The sequence below is a fragment of the Lepidochelys olivacea genome (genome assembly GCF_965140295.1).
Source record: "Lepidochelys olivacea isolate rLepOli2 genome assembly, chromosome: 8".
In the NCBI taxonomy this organism is placed as follows: Eukaryota; Metazoa; Chordata; order Testudines; family Cheloniidae; genus Lepidochelys; species Lepidochelys olivacea.
In genome coordinates this window covers 55,215,616-55,233,493 of record NC_140418.1, presented here as the reverse complement: position 1 = coordinate 55,233,493, position 17,878 = coordinate 55,215,616, and the positions used below count along the sequence as shown (strand labels likewise).

General features: G+C 41.1%; 1 protein-coding gene across 4 annotated transcripts in view; it reads right to left on the bottom strand.

Moving 5' to 3' along the window:
- RGL1 (ral guanine nucleotide dissociation stimulator like 1) overlaps nucleotides 1-17,878 on the bottom strand; it is a 117,960-nt gene that overhangs the window by 85,779 nt on the left and 14,303 nt on the right. For 2 of the 4 annotated variants that reach the window (XM_084636283.1, XM_084636286.1), the window contains exons 1-2: nucleotides 16,882-17,097; nucleotides 15,739-15,849 (exon numbers count right to left, since the gene is read on the bottom strand). The exons of 1 other annotated variant lie outside the window; for it this stretch is intronic. In XM_084636283.1, the coding sequence (XP_084492409.1) occupies nucleotides 15,739-15,849; nucleotides 16,882-16,908 (138 nt within the window). In that variant the 5' untranslated portion in view covers nucleotides 16,909-17,097. Of the gene's footprint in view, nucleotides 1-15,738; nucleotides 15,850-16,881; nucleotides 17,099-17,878 lie in introns of those variants that run through there. One more of the 4 variants, XM_084636285.1, reaches the window with a different exon arrangement.

Genomic DNA, 17,878 nt, shown 5'->3' with positions numbered 1-17,878 from the left:
TTGCAGATTACACGGTGCATACACAGAGTGGAGATTTTTCAGGGACTGGTCCTGCTCTCCTTCCTCCCGCAAAACTTCCACTGCAGGAGGTTGCTCATAATTTACATACAGAAACAGAAACTAAATTTGTCAAAGTGGAATTCTAATCTCTTAACCACATTCAACATTTGTTCACAGGGATGGTTTTCCCCCAGATCTGCACTCTCCTGTTTGGTCACAGGAATTATCAATACAGCAAATATAGTCAGTTGGTTTTAATGTGGCAAAATCACTTCATTGTATGAAAATAAAAGGTCAACATCATGAAAAACAAGATTCATGTGTAGTCAAAAGGAGTAAGGCTTTTTTTTGTTTTTTTTTAGTAGTAGTAATTATATTTTTGGGTTCTCAAAAACTGCAATACCTTCCCCCATAAAAAGAAAAGTTAACAACATTTTTCTCTCCAGGAATGTGATTTAACTTAATTATTAAACTAATAATCACTTCCTGTGCACTTGCTAGAAACAAAGAATGACTGTGGGAGACAGTAAACAATACTGCTGAACTTGAAATGGATTTAAAGATGCTGCAAACAATAATTCTATTGCAGAACTACTGCATATAAACATATTACATAAGTCTACATAGCTTTATTTACTCTCATTGGATCTGTGGCTTTGTTTTCATATTACAAAGCTTATTTAAACAGTACACAGCATTGTATGGCACAGAATGAAAAAAAAAATCATATTGACTCAAGAAATCAGAGAAAACTGCTATTGAATCCAATGTAAATAATCATGCAGGAGTGAGAGATTTTCACTGTCTGCATCACTTAACTACTAATCCATCTCCCCAAGACTTAGACTTTGTCTACATGAGAAAATTGCACTAGTTTAATGTAAATCGGTTAACCTGGTTAAGGCAGCGATGAACTTTGTGTAGACACTCTTATTTTAAGAGTGGCTTATTTAACTTTAGCTCAAACTACTTAAGCTAAATCACACATACGCATGTGATAGCATCAAATGGGGATGTAAAACAAGTATAGCTTACATACAAAGCAATTAACATGAGGGAGTAAGACAAAGCAAGTGCTCCCCCAGGGTGTTCTTACATCTTCCTGTTCAATATTTTTTTAAATGTCACAACAGGAGCTGGCACCCGGTGTTCTTCTCTTCTCTGCTCTAGCTCTTCTTGCCAATCAATGTTTTTCTAAACAGAGAATTGTTTTTGCATAGAGAGGAATGAAAGTCTTGTGGCTTGAGTAAGTGCGCAAGAGTTCATTCACATTTTGTACAGCAAATGCAGCCAGCACGCTGACAGCCCAGCCAGCATCAATCTGGAGCACTCAATGGGAGAAAAGAACTGGGATTTAAAAATGCAAGGAACTTGATTTCCAAATGGAGTGCATTATTAGTACTTATCATTTGTTTCCAACAGCACCCACATTAGCTGCTGTATCGAAATACAAGACACCATCTCTGTGCTGAAGAGCTTCCAGTCTGAAAAGGCAAATGGACAAAGAGTAAGGGCAGGAGGTACAACCCAGAAAGAAAGTGGTCCAAGTGATGAATGGCTGTCTTCACAATAAAATATTTGCTGTGTGTATTTGTTTCTACTGGATACTTAAACTGTCCTCCAACTGCTCCCCTGCATGCCATTATTCAAATAATGTTTCATACACATTGCAGAAGTAATGAAACTGTGTAATCTGGGTTAATTCAGAAAGATGCAAAGAACTGTATCTGTACTAGGATAACACTGCAGCCCAAAAGTCTCATCAGCTCCTCTAATGACCTTATATACAGGTGAATACAACATTCAGCTGCCTTTTGGAGCAGCTCATTCAGGAGGACACTACTCTGGATTTAGAATATGTGACAGTAGTTATTATATAAGTTTTAATGCTGGGGTAACGGCATTGGGGCTCTCTGAAGAGTTGAAACAGAGGCTCTACAAAGTGGGCTGACTTATACCTACTTCCTGGTACATGGCTATTATGAAGCTTAGTTAAGGCTGGCAAATCATTTTGAGATCATTGGATGAAAGATGCTACTATATATAACTGAAATATATAATATTTATTATATTATTATTACACCTGAACAAACAGAGAACCCATGAACTGTCCAAGAAGAAAGAAAAAGCTGCTGGATATATATTTTAAGCTAATGGTGAGGAGAAAAGAACAGGCACAAGAATGGAACCTCCATGGAAGAGCTGTAATATGCATATGAGAAAGAAAGGAAAAACCAATACTTGGACGTTAAACTGCTCCCCAGAGCAAAGAAAAAATGGATGAAAGCATGGAATATAACAACGTCACACAGAGGAAGTGTTTGAAATGCCGACACCTTATTGTTGTCTTTATGGTTCAGGGGGTAGCATTCTTGGCTCTGGCCCATGAGGCTGAGGGTACAGATCCCATACTAGCACTTGAATGCATCCCAAATGCTGACACAGCAGCCCCCTTCCAGGAAAGTACTATCCTGTTTATGTTAAACTATGCCCTTTTGCTCAACTCCAGTGGGGTCTGCGTGAAAGTCAAAGGGCAGTTTTTAGAAAGAGTGGGGGGATCAATCTCAGCGCCTTTGCCAGAATCCTTCCCCTTAACAAAACAGGTTCTAATATTCAAGACTAGGCCTGTGTGTGAGCTTTGGAGTGTATTTACCTACACAGTCACTGCACTACTAGTATACACAATAGAGTTTCATAGTGCGGATCAAGAAAATTTTGCCGCGGTACAGAACTACTTGTTATAACATATGAACTGCATAAGACTTCTTTCTCAGAGGCATGTACACTATGCCATGATAATAAAATATAATACTTGGATCCAAGGATCTCAAAGTAGTTTACAAAGATGGGTAAGCTTATCATAGATGAGGAAACGAAAGCACGGAGAAGTCAGATAGCTTGTTCAAGGCAACACAGTGAGTCCATAGTAGTTGGACTCTAGGCCTCTTGACTCCTAGATCATGATGAGTATTTAGTTTAGATGACACAGTTTGAGTATTCATGTTCTCCATAAATTTGCATAGTAAGTAATTAATATATAATGTATTTAAGAGAATAAAATATACAGTTTATTCTTAATGAACATTGGTAATACTTATGTCACTTTATTTTTTAAATGATAGGAGATGTAAAGATGCAGGAGGAAGCATTTTGGAATGACAGCTATAATCTCATTTGTGCCTCCTGCCAGCAATGAACACCTTACTAGTGCAAGACTCTGCCCCTACAGAGCTGACTGCAAAATCAGGGCTTTAGTTTGCACATCAGTATCACATTAGGACCAAAAAAGCCTATCAGGCCTTAGCCATAGTTGTTTGATGGAGCAAAAGGTCAGTGCTACAATGCAAAATGGCAGACGTTTTCACACCCAGGTGGGAACTACCAAATTTGCCAATTTCACTTTACTTGCAAAAGCAGTCATCAAAATCAAAGGACAGCCTCATTCTGATGAGTTAGGAGAATGAGCAACAGATGGCTTATGCAATTAAATGTAGAGAAATGTAAGAGGCTAGCAGGAAAATCTGTTAAAAGTATTACCCTCAAAGGTTGGGCACTACTGAACACAGATCAGGGGAAAGAACTGAGGGGTTAAAGTAGGCAGAACATTAAATCTTTCGGCACAATGCTTAGAAGCAGTAACAAAAAGCAAACAATTCTGCAGTGTATAAATAAAGGGTATTGAACACAAGTCAAAGGACATTATTCTTCCATTTCATAAGGGCCTGATGAGGCCACATGTAGAATGCTATGCTCAGTTCTAGCTGCCTTTTTATTTTTTTAATAAGGGCTATTATGTAGCTGGGTAGAGTAAAGCAAAGAGCAAGCCACATGACTCCTAGATACATGCAAACCTACACAGAACAGTATGAGATATAGCCTGTTTTGCAGAAAGAAAATAATACAGGACCTATTTCAGTGGAGCTGGGTACTCACAGGTCTCATTGACTAGAAATGAGGTTGCAGGTGCTCAGCACTTCTGAAAAACAGGGCCCACAGGGAAATCAAAAATGATGTTATAATAAGGTCCTAACACAGGGGTGGGCAAACTTTTTGGCCTGAAAGCCACATCGGCATTGCAAAACCGTATGGAGGGTTGGGTAGGGAAGGCTGTGCCTCCCCAAAGAGCCTGGCCCCCACCCCCTATCCGCCCCTCCCACTTCCCGCCCTCCTCAGAACTCCCGACCCATCCAATGCTCCTTGTCCCCTGACCACCCCCTCCCAGGACTCCACCCCCTATCCAACCCCTCCTTCTCCCTGTCCCCTGACTGCTCCAACCCCTATCCACATCCCCACTCGCAGACAGGCACCCCCAGGACCGCACCCCATCCAACCCCCCCCACTCCCTGTCCCCTATTCACACCCCCACCCCCAGACAGGCCCCCCCCGGGACTTCCACGCCTATCCAAACCCCCCTGCTCCCTGTCCCCTGACTGCCCCCTGGGACCCTTTGCCCCTTATCCAACCCCCACCCCCACCCACCCCCCGGCAAAGCCCCACTGCCTGGCAGGAGTGCAGGCCAGAGCGCTGGCGTCGCACTGAGGCTGCAGGGGAGGGGGGGAAGCAGGGGAGGGGCTGGGGGCTAGCCTCCCTGGCCGGGAGCTCTGGGGCCAGGCAGGACAGTCTGGATGTGGCCCGCGGGCCATAGTTTGCCCACCTCTGTCCTAACATCTACTGGTCACTAAAGTTCTCATGGCTCTTTTCATGAGTTTAGAGGTATTAGCCATGGTGTCCTGTCAAATTCTACTGTGAGTAACTGTAATCTGTCTACTAAATTCTGACCGCAGACAAACTGGAAGAAGAAACTGATGAACATAGGCACAAAGTAATTGACACATCACTGTCCACACTGTCTCAGACAATGGACAGAACCAGATGCTTCAGAGGAAGGTACAAGAATTCTCATAATAGACTTGTGGAATAACCTGCCCATTGGGAAAGAGTCTTCCTAGACCCAGGAATTTGTGGTTGTTTTATGCCCTGAAGCATGAAAGTTTCTCTCTTCTAATCTTATCTAATGTAACTGTGATTGTTCTCATTATCCACATAAATATCTATTTCTTCTTGAATCCTTCTAAGCTGTACAGTTATGTCTTCCAGCAATGTGTCCGCCAGGTTAATGATGGCTAGTATAAAAATGTATTTCCATTTTAAAAATTATCACTTTTCAATTCCATTGAACATCCCCTCGATATTAGGAAAACAAGAGCAGCCAACTTACCTTCCCGATGCCATTCATTATTTTAATATACCTTTCTCATGCCCTCTTATTCATCTCTACTGTAAGGCCCCAATCCTGCAAAGGCTTATACTTGTGCTTATAGTTCAATTAACAAGACTTTATGGAGGTCAGGGCCTAAATTAAATAATCCTAATAATTTCAGTCTTTTCATTTGAAAGTCTCTCCAGGCCTCTAACGGTTTTCATTTCTCATCTCTGGACTCTTCTGTTTGTGTTACATCTTTTTGAGATGGTGTGATAAGATCTAAACACAATTTATCTAATAGCATTACAATATTTTTATGTTTTCTTGCCCCAGTCCTTTATAGAACCTAACATTTGCTTTGTTTTCATGACTATTGCTGCACAGTGAGTAAATATTTTGATAGAACTGTCCACAATGAAGCCCAGGTCTTTTTCCTGAGGGTTACAGTTAATTCACTTCCTGTCCTAAAATGTATCATTGTCATGTTGTGCATTATTAAATAGTTGTTGCTTTCCATATATGGTACACTCCCATTTATCCAAATGGCCTGGGGGACAACCAAGAGTTTTGGATTACCAGGCATTTGGATAAACAGAAGTGCAATTAACTAAGAGCTACACTGGGGACACACTGTGGATTCAGATAACTAGGATTGTCGGATACTGAAATTATACTGCATACGTCACATATGTGGAGAAGATACTCATGATAAACTCATGATAGAGTCATGAAATAAATAATACTTTGCATCTTTCACAACTAATCCATCTCCCCCAGGACTTACACTAACATTTCAAATCCCTCAGAAACTTCAAAGAGCTTCCCCCCCCCTTTTTTTTTTTAAAACCAAGCTACCCCAGAAATATTTCCTCCTCCCCAACAAAACGTAACCCAGCACAAACACCCAGGTAACAATGTCACTCATAAATTACATGCCCAAACCAAACGTATGCTTATGAAACCTTTATATCACATCACACCATAAGATTTTCTAGTTAGTCTGTCCAGTCAATATTTGTGGCAGTGCTTCGAAAAGCATTTGGATGATAGGTGTTGTAAAAATGTCAGATCACTATCATTTTAATTGGATATAAGAACATAAGAACAACCATACCGGGTCAGACTAATGGTTCACCTAGCCCAACATCCTGTCTTCCAACACTGGCCCATGCCAGGTGCTTCATATGGAATAAACAGAATATGCAAACATCGTTGTCCACACCCAGCTTCTGACAGTGAGAGCCTAGGGGCATGGGGTTGCACCCCTGATCATCTTGACTAACAGCCATTGTGGATCTATCCTCCATGAACAGACCTTATTCTTTTTTTAACCCAGTTATACTTTTGGCCTTCACAACATCCCTTAGCAACAAGTTCCACAGGTTGAATGTGCTCGTACTTCCTTTTTTTGTTTTAAACCTGTTCCTATTAACTTCATAAGGTGACCCCTGGTTCTTGTGTTATGTGAAGGGATAACTTTCTTATTCACTTTCTCCACACCATTCATGATTTTACAGACCTCTTATATCCCCCTTTAGTCAAGCTAAGAAGTCCCAGTCTTTTTAATCTCTGCTCTTATGGAAGCTGTTCCATACCCCTAATCATTTTTGTTGCCCTTCTCCATACCTTTTCCAACTCTAATATATCTTTTTAGAGATGGGATGACTAGAACTGCAGACAGTATTCAAGGTCTGGAGTACCATGGATTTGTATAATGGCATTATGATATGTTCGGTCTCATTTATCCCTTTCCTAATAGATCCTAACATTGTTAGCTTTTTTGACTGCTGCTCCATATTGAGCAGATGTTTTCAGAGAACTAACCACAAATGACTCCAAGTTCTCCTCTTTGGCAGGTAACAGCTAATTTAGACCCTATCATTTTGTATGGCTAGTTGGGATTATGATCTCCAAAGTGCATTAATCAACACTGAATTTCATCTGCCATTTTGTTGCCCAATCACCCAGTTTTGTGAGATCCCTTTGTAACTCTTTGCAATCTGCTTTGGACTTAACTATCTTGAGTAATTTTGCATCATCTGCAAACTTTGCCACCTCACTGTTTACCACTTTTTCCACATCATTTATGAGCAGGAATCCTAGTTTTCTGTGATAAAAACCCAAAATTCTCTGATTAAAAAAACCTATAAAAATCGACGTTTTTCCAGTTACTGATCCATGAGAGGACCTTCCGTCTTACCCCATGACTGCTTACTTTGCTTAAGAGCCTATGGTGAGAGACCTTGCCAAAGGCTTTCTGAAAGTCCAACTGCACTATATCCACTGGATCACCCTTGTTCACATGTCTGTTGACTCCCTCAAAGAATTCAAATAGACTGGTGAGCCATGATCATCCTTTACAAAAGTCTTGTTGACTCTTCTGCAACAAATCATGCTCATTTATGTTCCTGGTAATTCTGTTCTTTCCTATGTTCTTTTACTTCACTTCCAGTCCCTAAATTATTGATAGTACAGTGCTGTGTTGTGTTAAGCAGCAGCTATGTGAAGTAAAGTGATTGCTATATGTAGTATCTTGATTTCCATGGCCCAAATCCAGAAGTCCTTATTGAATATTTTGTTCAGTCTTCACTCAAGCAATGCTCCCAGTTTTCAGTATGAGTTTTGCCTGAGAATGGCTAAGTAAAACCAGAATAAGGACTTCACAGTTTGGCCCTAAATGTATTTCTATATGTATCAGTGACTTCTATATCTATTTCTGTGATATGCTTTGAGGTTTACAAAAGGGGCTTTATATAAACACATAAAGCTCATGTTAGCCTTTAAAGGATAGACACTACAGGCCTAATCCTGCACCAGTGAAGTTAATGGCTGTGTTGTCCTGTTGTCCTGTTGACCAGTCAGAACTGGTCCCAAGCAGATGTAATGCACATTGCCTGCATTTCCCTCTTGATTTCAGACTATTAGAATACTTTTGTAGTAGAGTATTTATTTGGCAAGTAGATTTCTAAAGCAGTAATGAAAAATACAAGTTGAAAGCCTGCATTTCTAGATTGTCACTGAACATATTTTTAATTAACTTTACAAAGGCTAAATTTAAAACCAAGTGTGGCTAACATATCCACCGTACAGCAGTCTGTTCCTTAAATGAAAACACCAAAAAAACCCAACTGTTAACTAATGGTTACTCCAGGTCTCCTCTCTTTACAATGCCTCAATGCAGCTCATATGTTGCTTCTCTGAGGCTTTCCAATGACACATAACCACACTGCTTGCCAACACTCCTTTAACCCTAATGGTGACCTACATCTTATAACATTCAGAACAAAAATGGTAATTTCCTTTCAGCATGAACTAATTTGTTATTTCTTCAGTTTATCTGATCTTGAAAGAAATAACATCACTAAATTTTACCCTGCTAGTTAACAGCAACACAATTATTACTGCAGATCACCTGAGAAAGACACTGCAACTAAGTGAGAACCCACTGTCCTCCTGAGAATGATACTGCAGGCAGGTGAGCACCGCAGATTTCCTGAGAAAGATAACAGTGAAGTTCAATTATTGTGTAAGGTTCTGTTATTTTCTTGTGTATCACAGATATGCTTGAAGTATGTCACAAGCAATTCTCTCAAGTCAGACTGACAGTCAAATCTCTAACATGACAATTACTCCTTTACAGGCACTTCTGATGCAAGAATTACACAATGACAATTTAAAAGCTTAGTAGGTGATCATTCTGGATGGTGACAAGATGTTCATCTTCTATGGTAAGGCCTCCTTTTCTCGCTTTTTGATGGCTTGTTCTTTGGGGTCATGGGGAGGGAAGAAATAGGAAAGAAGTCTTTGTGCGCCCCAGAACATAGGGAGCATAGCGACAGCTAGTGCAAGATGTCCTTATATAGTCAAACAAGGAGGGTGGTGTCCTGCTCATCCCCAAGACAGTCCCATAGGAAAGAAGGCAGAAGGGGAAACATCTCTCTCACTATAGACAATAACCCAGCATGGTGTCTGCTGGGATAATGCCTGCCAGATCCCTGGGAACTATTCTGCTGCTTTTGCCAAACACATCATTAGAACTGCTCCCACCAGTTCCTGCCTTCAGTTGTGCAGTGGGGGGGGGGACAGACCACAGAAATCTGAGCTGCCTTAGTCAGAAGCGGCCCAGATGCAACAGTAAGCCAGTGACAAAACAAATGCCAAGCCCTTGCCTGCTGAGTGGGCTAGGAAGCTGCACTTAACAAGAAGTTCAGTGACCTAAGATAAAAGGACATCTTGAAACTGGCAGAAAGTCTGTCAAAGGGTAAAGTGGGCTCTGATAAAGTCTGTCCACAGGTGACTTGAAGGTTTAGGTGCTCCTGAAGTTTTGGTGGCTCTATGTTCCATTTAAGTCTTAATCTATTCCTGGCAGGCAGAGGCTGGAAAGACAAAAATCCAGTCTAAAAATATAACTTATTTTCAAAGATCTTTTTCAAGACCCCAATGGGAGGGTTGCTCCCAAGGCTATAAATGTGGCTAGGGACCCAGACAGAGGGAACCACACCTGGAGTAAAAAGTTAGATTAACGTTCCAATGATGTTTTTCTGTTTACCCAATATAACCTCATTGGCAATGCATGTGACTGAAGCTGTGCTTAGAAGCCAAGCAAGGCATTATATCCAGCTTTCTGTGTGTGAAGCAATTAATTGTAATCCAGTTTTGAAACAAAAATATGAGATTCTCAGAAAATATATTTACCAAATACTCCACAGCCCTTCAGATCCAACACAAAACTGCAAGCGGCCAAGTCTGTATTAAGCTACCCTCCCACTGCAGTTTAATGTTTATTTCAGTTATATGTTAGCATCTAAAAGAGGAGCAATTCAACAACATCAGAGAGACCCCCAGACAGGTTGATCCAAAACATAAAAACCCCACAGGACAAAAGCTTAATTATGGTGAAAAACAAAGCAAAAAGAAATAGTCACATCTCTGAAACCTCACACTTTGGAAGTAAACAAAGCCATAAAGCTGACTGAATGTGCTACTGAAATTGATCTCACTGGTCAGTTATTTATTTAGCAGGTTCCCAGTCTTCTTAAGGCACATCTGAGATCCTTTGTAAGAACCGCTATTACAGTACACTAGTCTGTATCTCCCATCAAGAAATGGAGAAATTATTATTTGAAAGTTGTCTCTCAAAGCTTAGCTATCATTTGTAAGGTGCAGGAAGTCAGCTTCACACAGTTTCTATCTTCAGCCTTCCTCTCTGATTTCAGTTTCTAGCTCTCTCGTCTGCCACTCATCCTCGATAACTTCAGCTCCACGTTAATGCCCCATGTGACCCCTTAGCTGCACATTTCCTAGCCTGCACGTCTTCATTTAACCTGTAGCCCTGGCTCGGTTCTCCCACTTACCAAAAGAGCCCATCACTTGACTTGGTCTTCACCAAGCACAGCTCTGTCTCTTGTCTCTGGTGCCACAGGCACCAACTTTCCAAAGTGCCAGGGGGTACTCTGCCTCAGGCCCTGCCCCCACTCCACCCTTTCCCCCAAAGCCCCACCTCCACCCCACCTCTTCCCACCCACTTCCACCCCCTCCTTGCACGCTGCAAAACAGCTGATTGCACTGGGTGAGAGGCACAGGGAGGGGGAGAGAGGGGCTGATTTGTGGGGCCTGCCGGCCAGTGGGAAACACTGGGGGGAGCTGATGGAGTCTGCCGGCGGGTGCTCAGCACCCACAATTTTCCCCGTGGATGCTCCAGGCCCAGAATACCCATGGAATCGGTGCCTATGTCTGTTGCTGATTTCCCCTTCTCTGCCATTACCTCGTGCCTTTCAGCACTGCCCATCAGTCCCCCACACTATGCTGGTCACTCAGCCTTTACTTTCAGTCCATTAGCATTGCTGATTTCTCATTTGCTCTCAGACTTCTCCTCCCTCCCCTTTCTTTCATTTATATGGCTGTTGATTCTCTCCACACTTCACTCTCCTCCACTCTTGACTCTTTTGCCCTTCTCTCCCATTGCAAAGTCTGCCCTACCAACCACCAGCCCAGCCTCACCCCCAATATCCACTTCATTTGCTTCGGCTCTCACGCTGCAGAATGACTCTGGCGGAAATCCTGTGTCAGGTCAACTTCCTCTACTACGGGTTTCAGAGTAACAGCCGTGTTAGTCTGTATTCGCAAAAAGAAAAGGAGTACTTGTGGCACCTTAGAGACTAACCAATTTATTTGAGCATAAGCTTTCGTGAGCTACAGCTCACTTCATCAGATGCATATCGTGGAAACTGCAGCAGACTTTATATATACACAGAGAATATGAAACAATACCTCCTCCCACCCCACTGTCCTGTTGGTAATAGCTTATCTAAAGTGATCATCAGGTGGGCCATTTCTGGATGCTGGAGCATTTCTGGGTGCTCCTCACCCGCTCTCCAAACCTTATCTCTGGGTAATCTCCTCTGCAAACACAAACTCAACTACCATCTCTATGCTCACAACTTTCAGATCTACCTTTCTACTCCAGAGCGCCTCCTTCTGCCCAAACTAAAATCATGCGGATCTCTAGGAATCAGCTTAAACTCAACATGTCTAAAACAGTGTTCTTAATCTCCTCTCCCCTCCAAGTCCACCCTGCTACCTCCTTTTTCAATCTCTGTGAACAATATCACCATACTGCCTGACATGCAGGCCTGTAACCTGAGTGCCATTTTTAGCTTGGACTTCTCTCTGCCTCTCCACATCTTGACTTCCAGGCTAAGTGTAAATTTTGCAGATTCTTTCTGTATAACATCTTTAAGATATAAGCTTTCCTATCCAGAACACAGATGAAACTCTCATCCAGGCTCTCATCATATTGCATCTCGGTTACTGCAGCATCCTTTTCTCCGGTGTTGACAAATGTAATCTTACCCCATTCAGACCCATTTAGAATGCTACTGCAAAGATCATTTTTCTAGACTGTCACTTTGAATATATCTCCTCTCTCTCTACCTCCATCCATTGGCACGCCCTCCTCTATTGCATCAAACATAGCTACTTGTCTTTACTTTGAAGCCCGTCCCCACTCCACCCATCATCTCTCATTGACTATTGAGAGGTTGACTCCCACCTCCCATTGGCCCATGACACCAGCCTCCACAGCCCAATTGTTACATTTTCAAACAAGCATCTTCGTGCTTTCCCATGCTGCCCCTCATGCCTGGGAGGAGCTACCCATAAACATCCATAAAACAGTTAAGCTGCTGGTATGCAGAGAGTACTGCATATCATGTGGACCAGTACGGTCTCATTGTTTCCTTGTAGTCCTCCCATCTGTCTGTATCCAACTGTTGTCTTATATATAGACTGAAAGCTCTTTGGGGCAGGAGCAGGTGTTTCTACAGCGTCTAGCACTACAGGATCCTGGTCCATGACTAGGGTTCCTTGGCATTATGGTAACAGAAATAATTAACAACAACAGGTTTTTAAACCACTTAAAACTAAATCCAGTGAATCAAACTGATGATCTTATGGGGGTTTATCATGTTACAGCTAGCTTTCATAACATTGCCTTTGGTGAAGGATACCTTCTTAAACACAGCCTTCTGCTAAAACAAAAGCTGAGTGGTTGGCTGTTTATATACCAGACTCCTGTTTTCACAAAGGTTTATTACTGCTATAAGCATTTGACTCTTGGCAGACCTTTGCTCACATGGCCTCAGCCAAGGAATCTTTTTTATTATTATTATTATTATTATCACAAAAATTTGAAACACCACAAATTAGTTAGAGTTATAGGGATGCAAAGTGTTAAGATGCTTAACTGATACCCTATGACTGACCTTTTTGCAGACCGCTCAGTTGTAATGGGTCCAGTGGGATGGGTGTCTTTGGATGCTCTCTTAGGGTGGGGAATTTTGTTTAAAAAAAGAAGTTTAAATATGAAAGGCTGAAACAGACAGAATGGACTAGATTCATACACAGTCTCACTCTGTTGTCTTTTGTGTCATTACAATAGAGATGAATTTGTCCAAGATTTCAAGCCTGTCAATACTCAATGGTACTTTTTTAAGCGTAAAATTCTGATATAATTGAAATAAACAAGCAGATTTCTAATTCACTGACATTTTCAGAATGAATTCTGCAGCGCTCTCTTCAACATGGTAAACAATAATGTACATTTTTACCTAGTGCCTGTCATCTAAAAGGATTACAAAGCACTTTATACACACAGTACCACTGAAAAGCAGCTACTTTGGGGTCACTGGGTCAAACTACTACTCTGATGAAAAATGCCACAAGATATTTAATATCCATGCACAGTAGACAGGCCTTCAGTTTTTAAAGTCACAAAGGAAAGATACCTACCCCACTGCAATAAACTACAAGGAACCCAAATTTCTCTTTCTTAGGAGGATGAAGGGCTGAGTAGACCTTTACAGGATTTGCACTGGTAGTACCAGGGAGCCTAGACACTCTCCAGCTTGACTTTTTTTAAAGGAAAAATCATTTAATCATAAAGAGTTCCTTTATTTTCCAGACTAAAGCCCACATCCTGTTGCTGGATATGTATGCATTACTCTCCCATTGTCTTCAGTTTGGCCCTGAATCAGCAACCCACACATGTAGGACACACTCATTAGAAAGAAAGAACTCCAACACTGGGAAACCCAGTGGGTTTTTGGAAGTAATTCATTTTATACAAACCATTGAAAAAGTTAAACACGCAGAGTAAGAAAACCACATCAGCTCCAGATTTCAAAGTAAAGCAAAACAAAACTCATGACACTTGTAAAAAACAGTTCTGCTTTTCATGGCAGAATTGCTGATGGAGTGCACATTAATTACCAGTGCTCCAGCATAAGGGCTGTTTATTGATCAGGGGACCAGTAATGTTCCCACTGAAGTCAACAGCAAGAGCAGGCTCAGGCTCCATCCACATAAAGGACTTAAAATATTTTAAGTTCTGAAGTGCTTACAGGGAACAAACAGGCTGTGGGACTGTTCTGATTTTAAAATAATTGTGCAGGATTATTGCTCAGAAAAGGTGCCAGCCTGACAGCCCAGGAGACTGATTTTATCCATTTATGAACAGAACAGCTGCAGACTTTCTAACATGCGGCCTCCCTGCCCACAAATATACCTCAATCCTGACCTGGAGGGACCAGTTCTATCCCACAATAAAAGAATAGCTCATTTTCCATGATGCTTCAGTCCTTGACCTCTCCCTATAATCAAAGTAGTATACCATCTGCTGCCAGTTGTGGTGGTGGTCTCTGTACCATGGACACCTGTGCACTGATTACAGGTCTGAGCGCCCCATACATGGACACTACTGAACAGTCGGGACTCCAATCTGAAGAGTGCTTCAACTGTGGTGACTACATCTGTGGGACACAATCTCACTCCAAATGTTTTTGACCTGTGGCAAAACTACCATCTGTGCAATTAACAGGAGCTCAAAATACATTCAGATATTTTCCCCCTAACCCTGCTATAAACAGGAGGCAGAGATGGGAAATCTGCCACTCATCAAAGGAAGCAGATTTGAAATAATCTGTTCTGCTTAGAACTCTGTGTACTTCTTGGAAATAGGGAAAAGGGAAATTCTGAACACTATCTGTATGCAGGGCAAAGTTTGCTTATCTTTCTAGACTGTGTTTTCAGTACTGCTGTCTCGCATGTTGCTTTATGCCATGATACTTGACAAGAAATCTATTTGATTTAAATCTCAAAGTAGCCCTAAGAGTCTTTAAATTATTGACCTTATATGGATTGAGGAAAGATGTTTTTCAAAAACTGGTAAATAAAACTGATCTAGAATGTGTATTGTGCCTTTCATTCTGAAGGAACTTTACAAATAGATAAAAATATGGGCCAGATCCTCAAGCAGTGTACTGACATAGTTCCATTGGCTTTAATGGAGTGATGGCATTTGATGCCAATGGAGGGTCTGACCTTATGGAAGTTTAGAGCACACAGCACCTTGCAGTATTTGGCCTTCTATACAGTCCTTGTTTCACCCACCACTAAGGCACCACCTGTCTTTGGGATGAAACACTGCACTTGTGTAACAGCACACAGCAACACTGCACAACTGTGTAGGACAGAAAGGGAAGATGAAAGGTGTATGCAACTGAAAAAGCAGTGAAATTATAGCCCAGTTCTGCTTCCATTGTAATTAATGGGAGTTTTTCCATTGACTTCAAAGGGTGCTGGACTGGGTTCTCAGGTAGGCAGAATGTAGGTACTATAGTTAGTGTGTGTCCAGGGGCCTGATCCTGAGGGATACCACTCTTAGTGAAATGATTGCGAGTGCTCAGTAATTTTCAGGATCAGACCCTGGACTAAAATCCTTACACCTGCAAAAAGTACTATGAGATCCATGACCGCAACTGATCAAATCCTAGTTTTATATATCATCCAGAAGATTAAGAGTTGAACACAACAGAACTTTTTTCAGGCAATGCAGATACAGAGTTGTTCTTTAATGTTAAAACCAGTCTCTGCTAAAAGTTAATAACATAACTATGCCGTGGAATTCAGCTCTTTGGACCAGGGCTCCAAAGTCTACAAGTAATTTCTCAAGATGCCACTGTGCCGGTTTTACTCACCCCTAGCCATCTTGCTCCTTTATTGGCAGCCTGTTGAATCTGCACTCTTTTGAGGGTGACATGGTAAACAGCTCCTTCCTCTACCTCTTCACCCCCGTCCTGAATTGAGCTCTGCCATGGAAGGGGAGAAAAAAAAAAGAGAAAGGAAAAAAAAAAAGGTACTTTTCCCCCCTTCTCTGCTAACCATAATCTGTACCAGCTGCTATACTCCTTATTGCAGAGCTCAGCGCACAAGATGGGCTGTATAAAGTAAATATAAGAATCAAAGCATTACAGGACACTTTTCGATTGAGGGAATGCTGAGATACTCTTGGCAAGCTGCCATTTCCTATGGTATCAGGATACCCTGACTTTCCATTTAGTTCTTTTTCCTAGACTTGCACATATTTTAAATAGTTTTGTTGTCTTTTTTGAAGGAAATGATTCCATTCTGATTAGTAAACTTTTTTAAAAGCAATTAATCTCTTTGGTTTTCCTTTATGGAAGGAATTATACTTTAAAACAGAGGAATTACATAGGTTGAGATCATTTAAACTAAAAACTAAAAAATTATTTAAAATACAGTTGTCTATTTCTTTTGACATGAGGGACTAAAAGCACTTCTGTTTTGCTTTTTAATATTATTTCAGGCTACAAAACCTTCACAGGGCTAAGACTAGGAAAGTTACGAATATCAGAAAGCAGAAGCAGCACCATATCATCACACTAAAACTTTAATTGAAACATAACCTGAAATAATTCTCCATTTTATATTTCCTAATCTAAAGAACAAAATATAAAAACAAAGACAAACCACTATTGCTGAGCCAGGAAAAAAAAATCCTGAATTCATCCTCAAGGACTCATCTAACTTCCCTTTCTCAAATGTTTCCCTCTTCTGTGACACTCCACAAACAGACACAGAAAGTCAATTACTTTGCAGATAAGCATCATTTTAAAAGCAGTAATGCACACTGAGAGGTAATAATAAGGAACAATGAGAAAGAGACTTTAAAAGTGGGTCTCAAGAGATTGCAGACACAAAAAGTTGCACACAAATATGTCATCAGTGTGCCAGATTCACTCAGAAAGAATACAATCCAGTCCTGAAATAGGGATTCTCCATCTAGGAAGTCTTTAGAGAAGTCAGGGAGCTCTAGTTACCATTTTAGCTTTCCAAAGCAATTTCATTCTCAGTTTCCTCTTCAGGACATCGACGGGGCATGATGGATCCTGTTCTGAAGCAAATAGCTTTTACAATCCTCTCACATACTTTCTCAACTCAGTAGACACCACTCTGCCTCTATTGCTTGGGTTCTGCAGTCAATTCATGACCACAAAGAACTGTGTAAGTGGTGTGCCGGGGGAGAGAGAGAGAGAGAGAGACTCCTCCCCCCCACGCACACACAGTGATGTAAGGTTTTCCTGTTTATGCTTATAAATTTAAACTCCCCTTTCTAAGCTCCACCATATATAAAAAGTTATTATAAAATAATCTTTCAGTGCTTAAAGACCCTTCAACATTGTGCTAAGCCTCTGAAGTTTATCTTAGTTTCCTGACATATACTAGGTACCAAAGTAATTCCCCCACCCCCCTTAACTATAAGAGACAAAGAGAGGGGAGTGGTGAAGGGGGAGGGTTAAATAAACTGCTATTATCCACTTGCGTAGACTTCTTTGAATAATCTAATCAGAGTGACTCCAGCCAGGCATTAACAATGTAAAGCTGCAATACCAATAGAGGAGTAAGTTTATCTTTCAGAAGCACAAAAATGGTACCTCAATATTCTAAAAGCCTTTAGAATTGAAAACCATTCAGAATTGAAACATTCAAAAAGGGTTTAATAGTGCACTGATCTGATGGCAGAACTGAAGATCATGACTTTCTGAAAACTTCACTTAAAAGACTTAAATATAACACATTCTCACTTCAGCAAAATGAGACTCAGGAGTTTCCAATCAAATAAGAGAGGTTCTTTTCTTTCCCTATTAAGAAAACTTGAAGTTTTTCAGTGGTGATTCTAGCTATGTTCATGGGAATCCTGCAGTATTATTTACTTACCCAACTCAATAAGTGTAAAATGCACTTTACAGAACAAGTATAAAATGACAGGATCACTGCCTTGAAAAAATGACCGTCTCACTCAGGATGATGTGATAC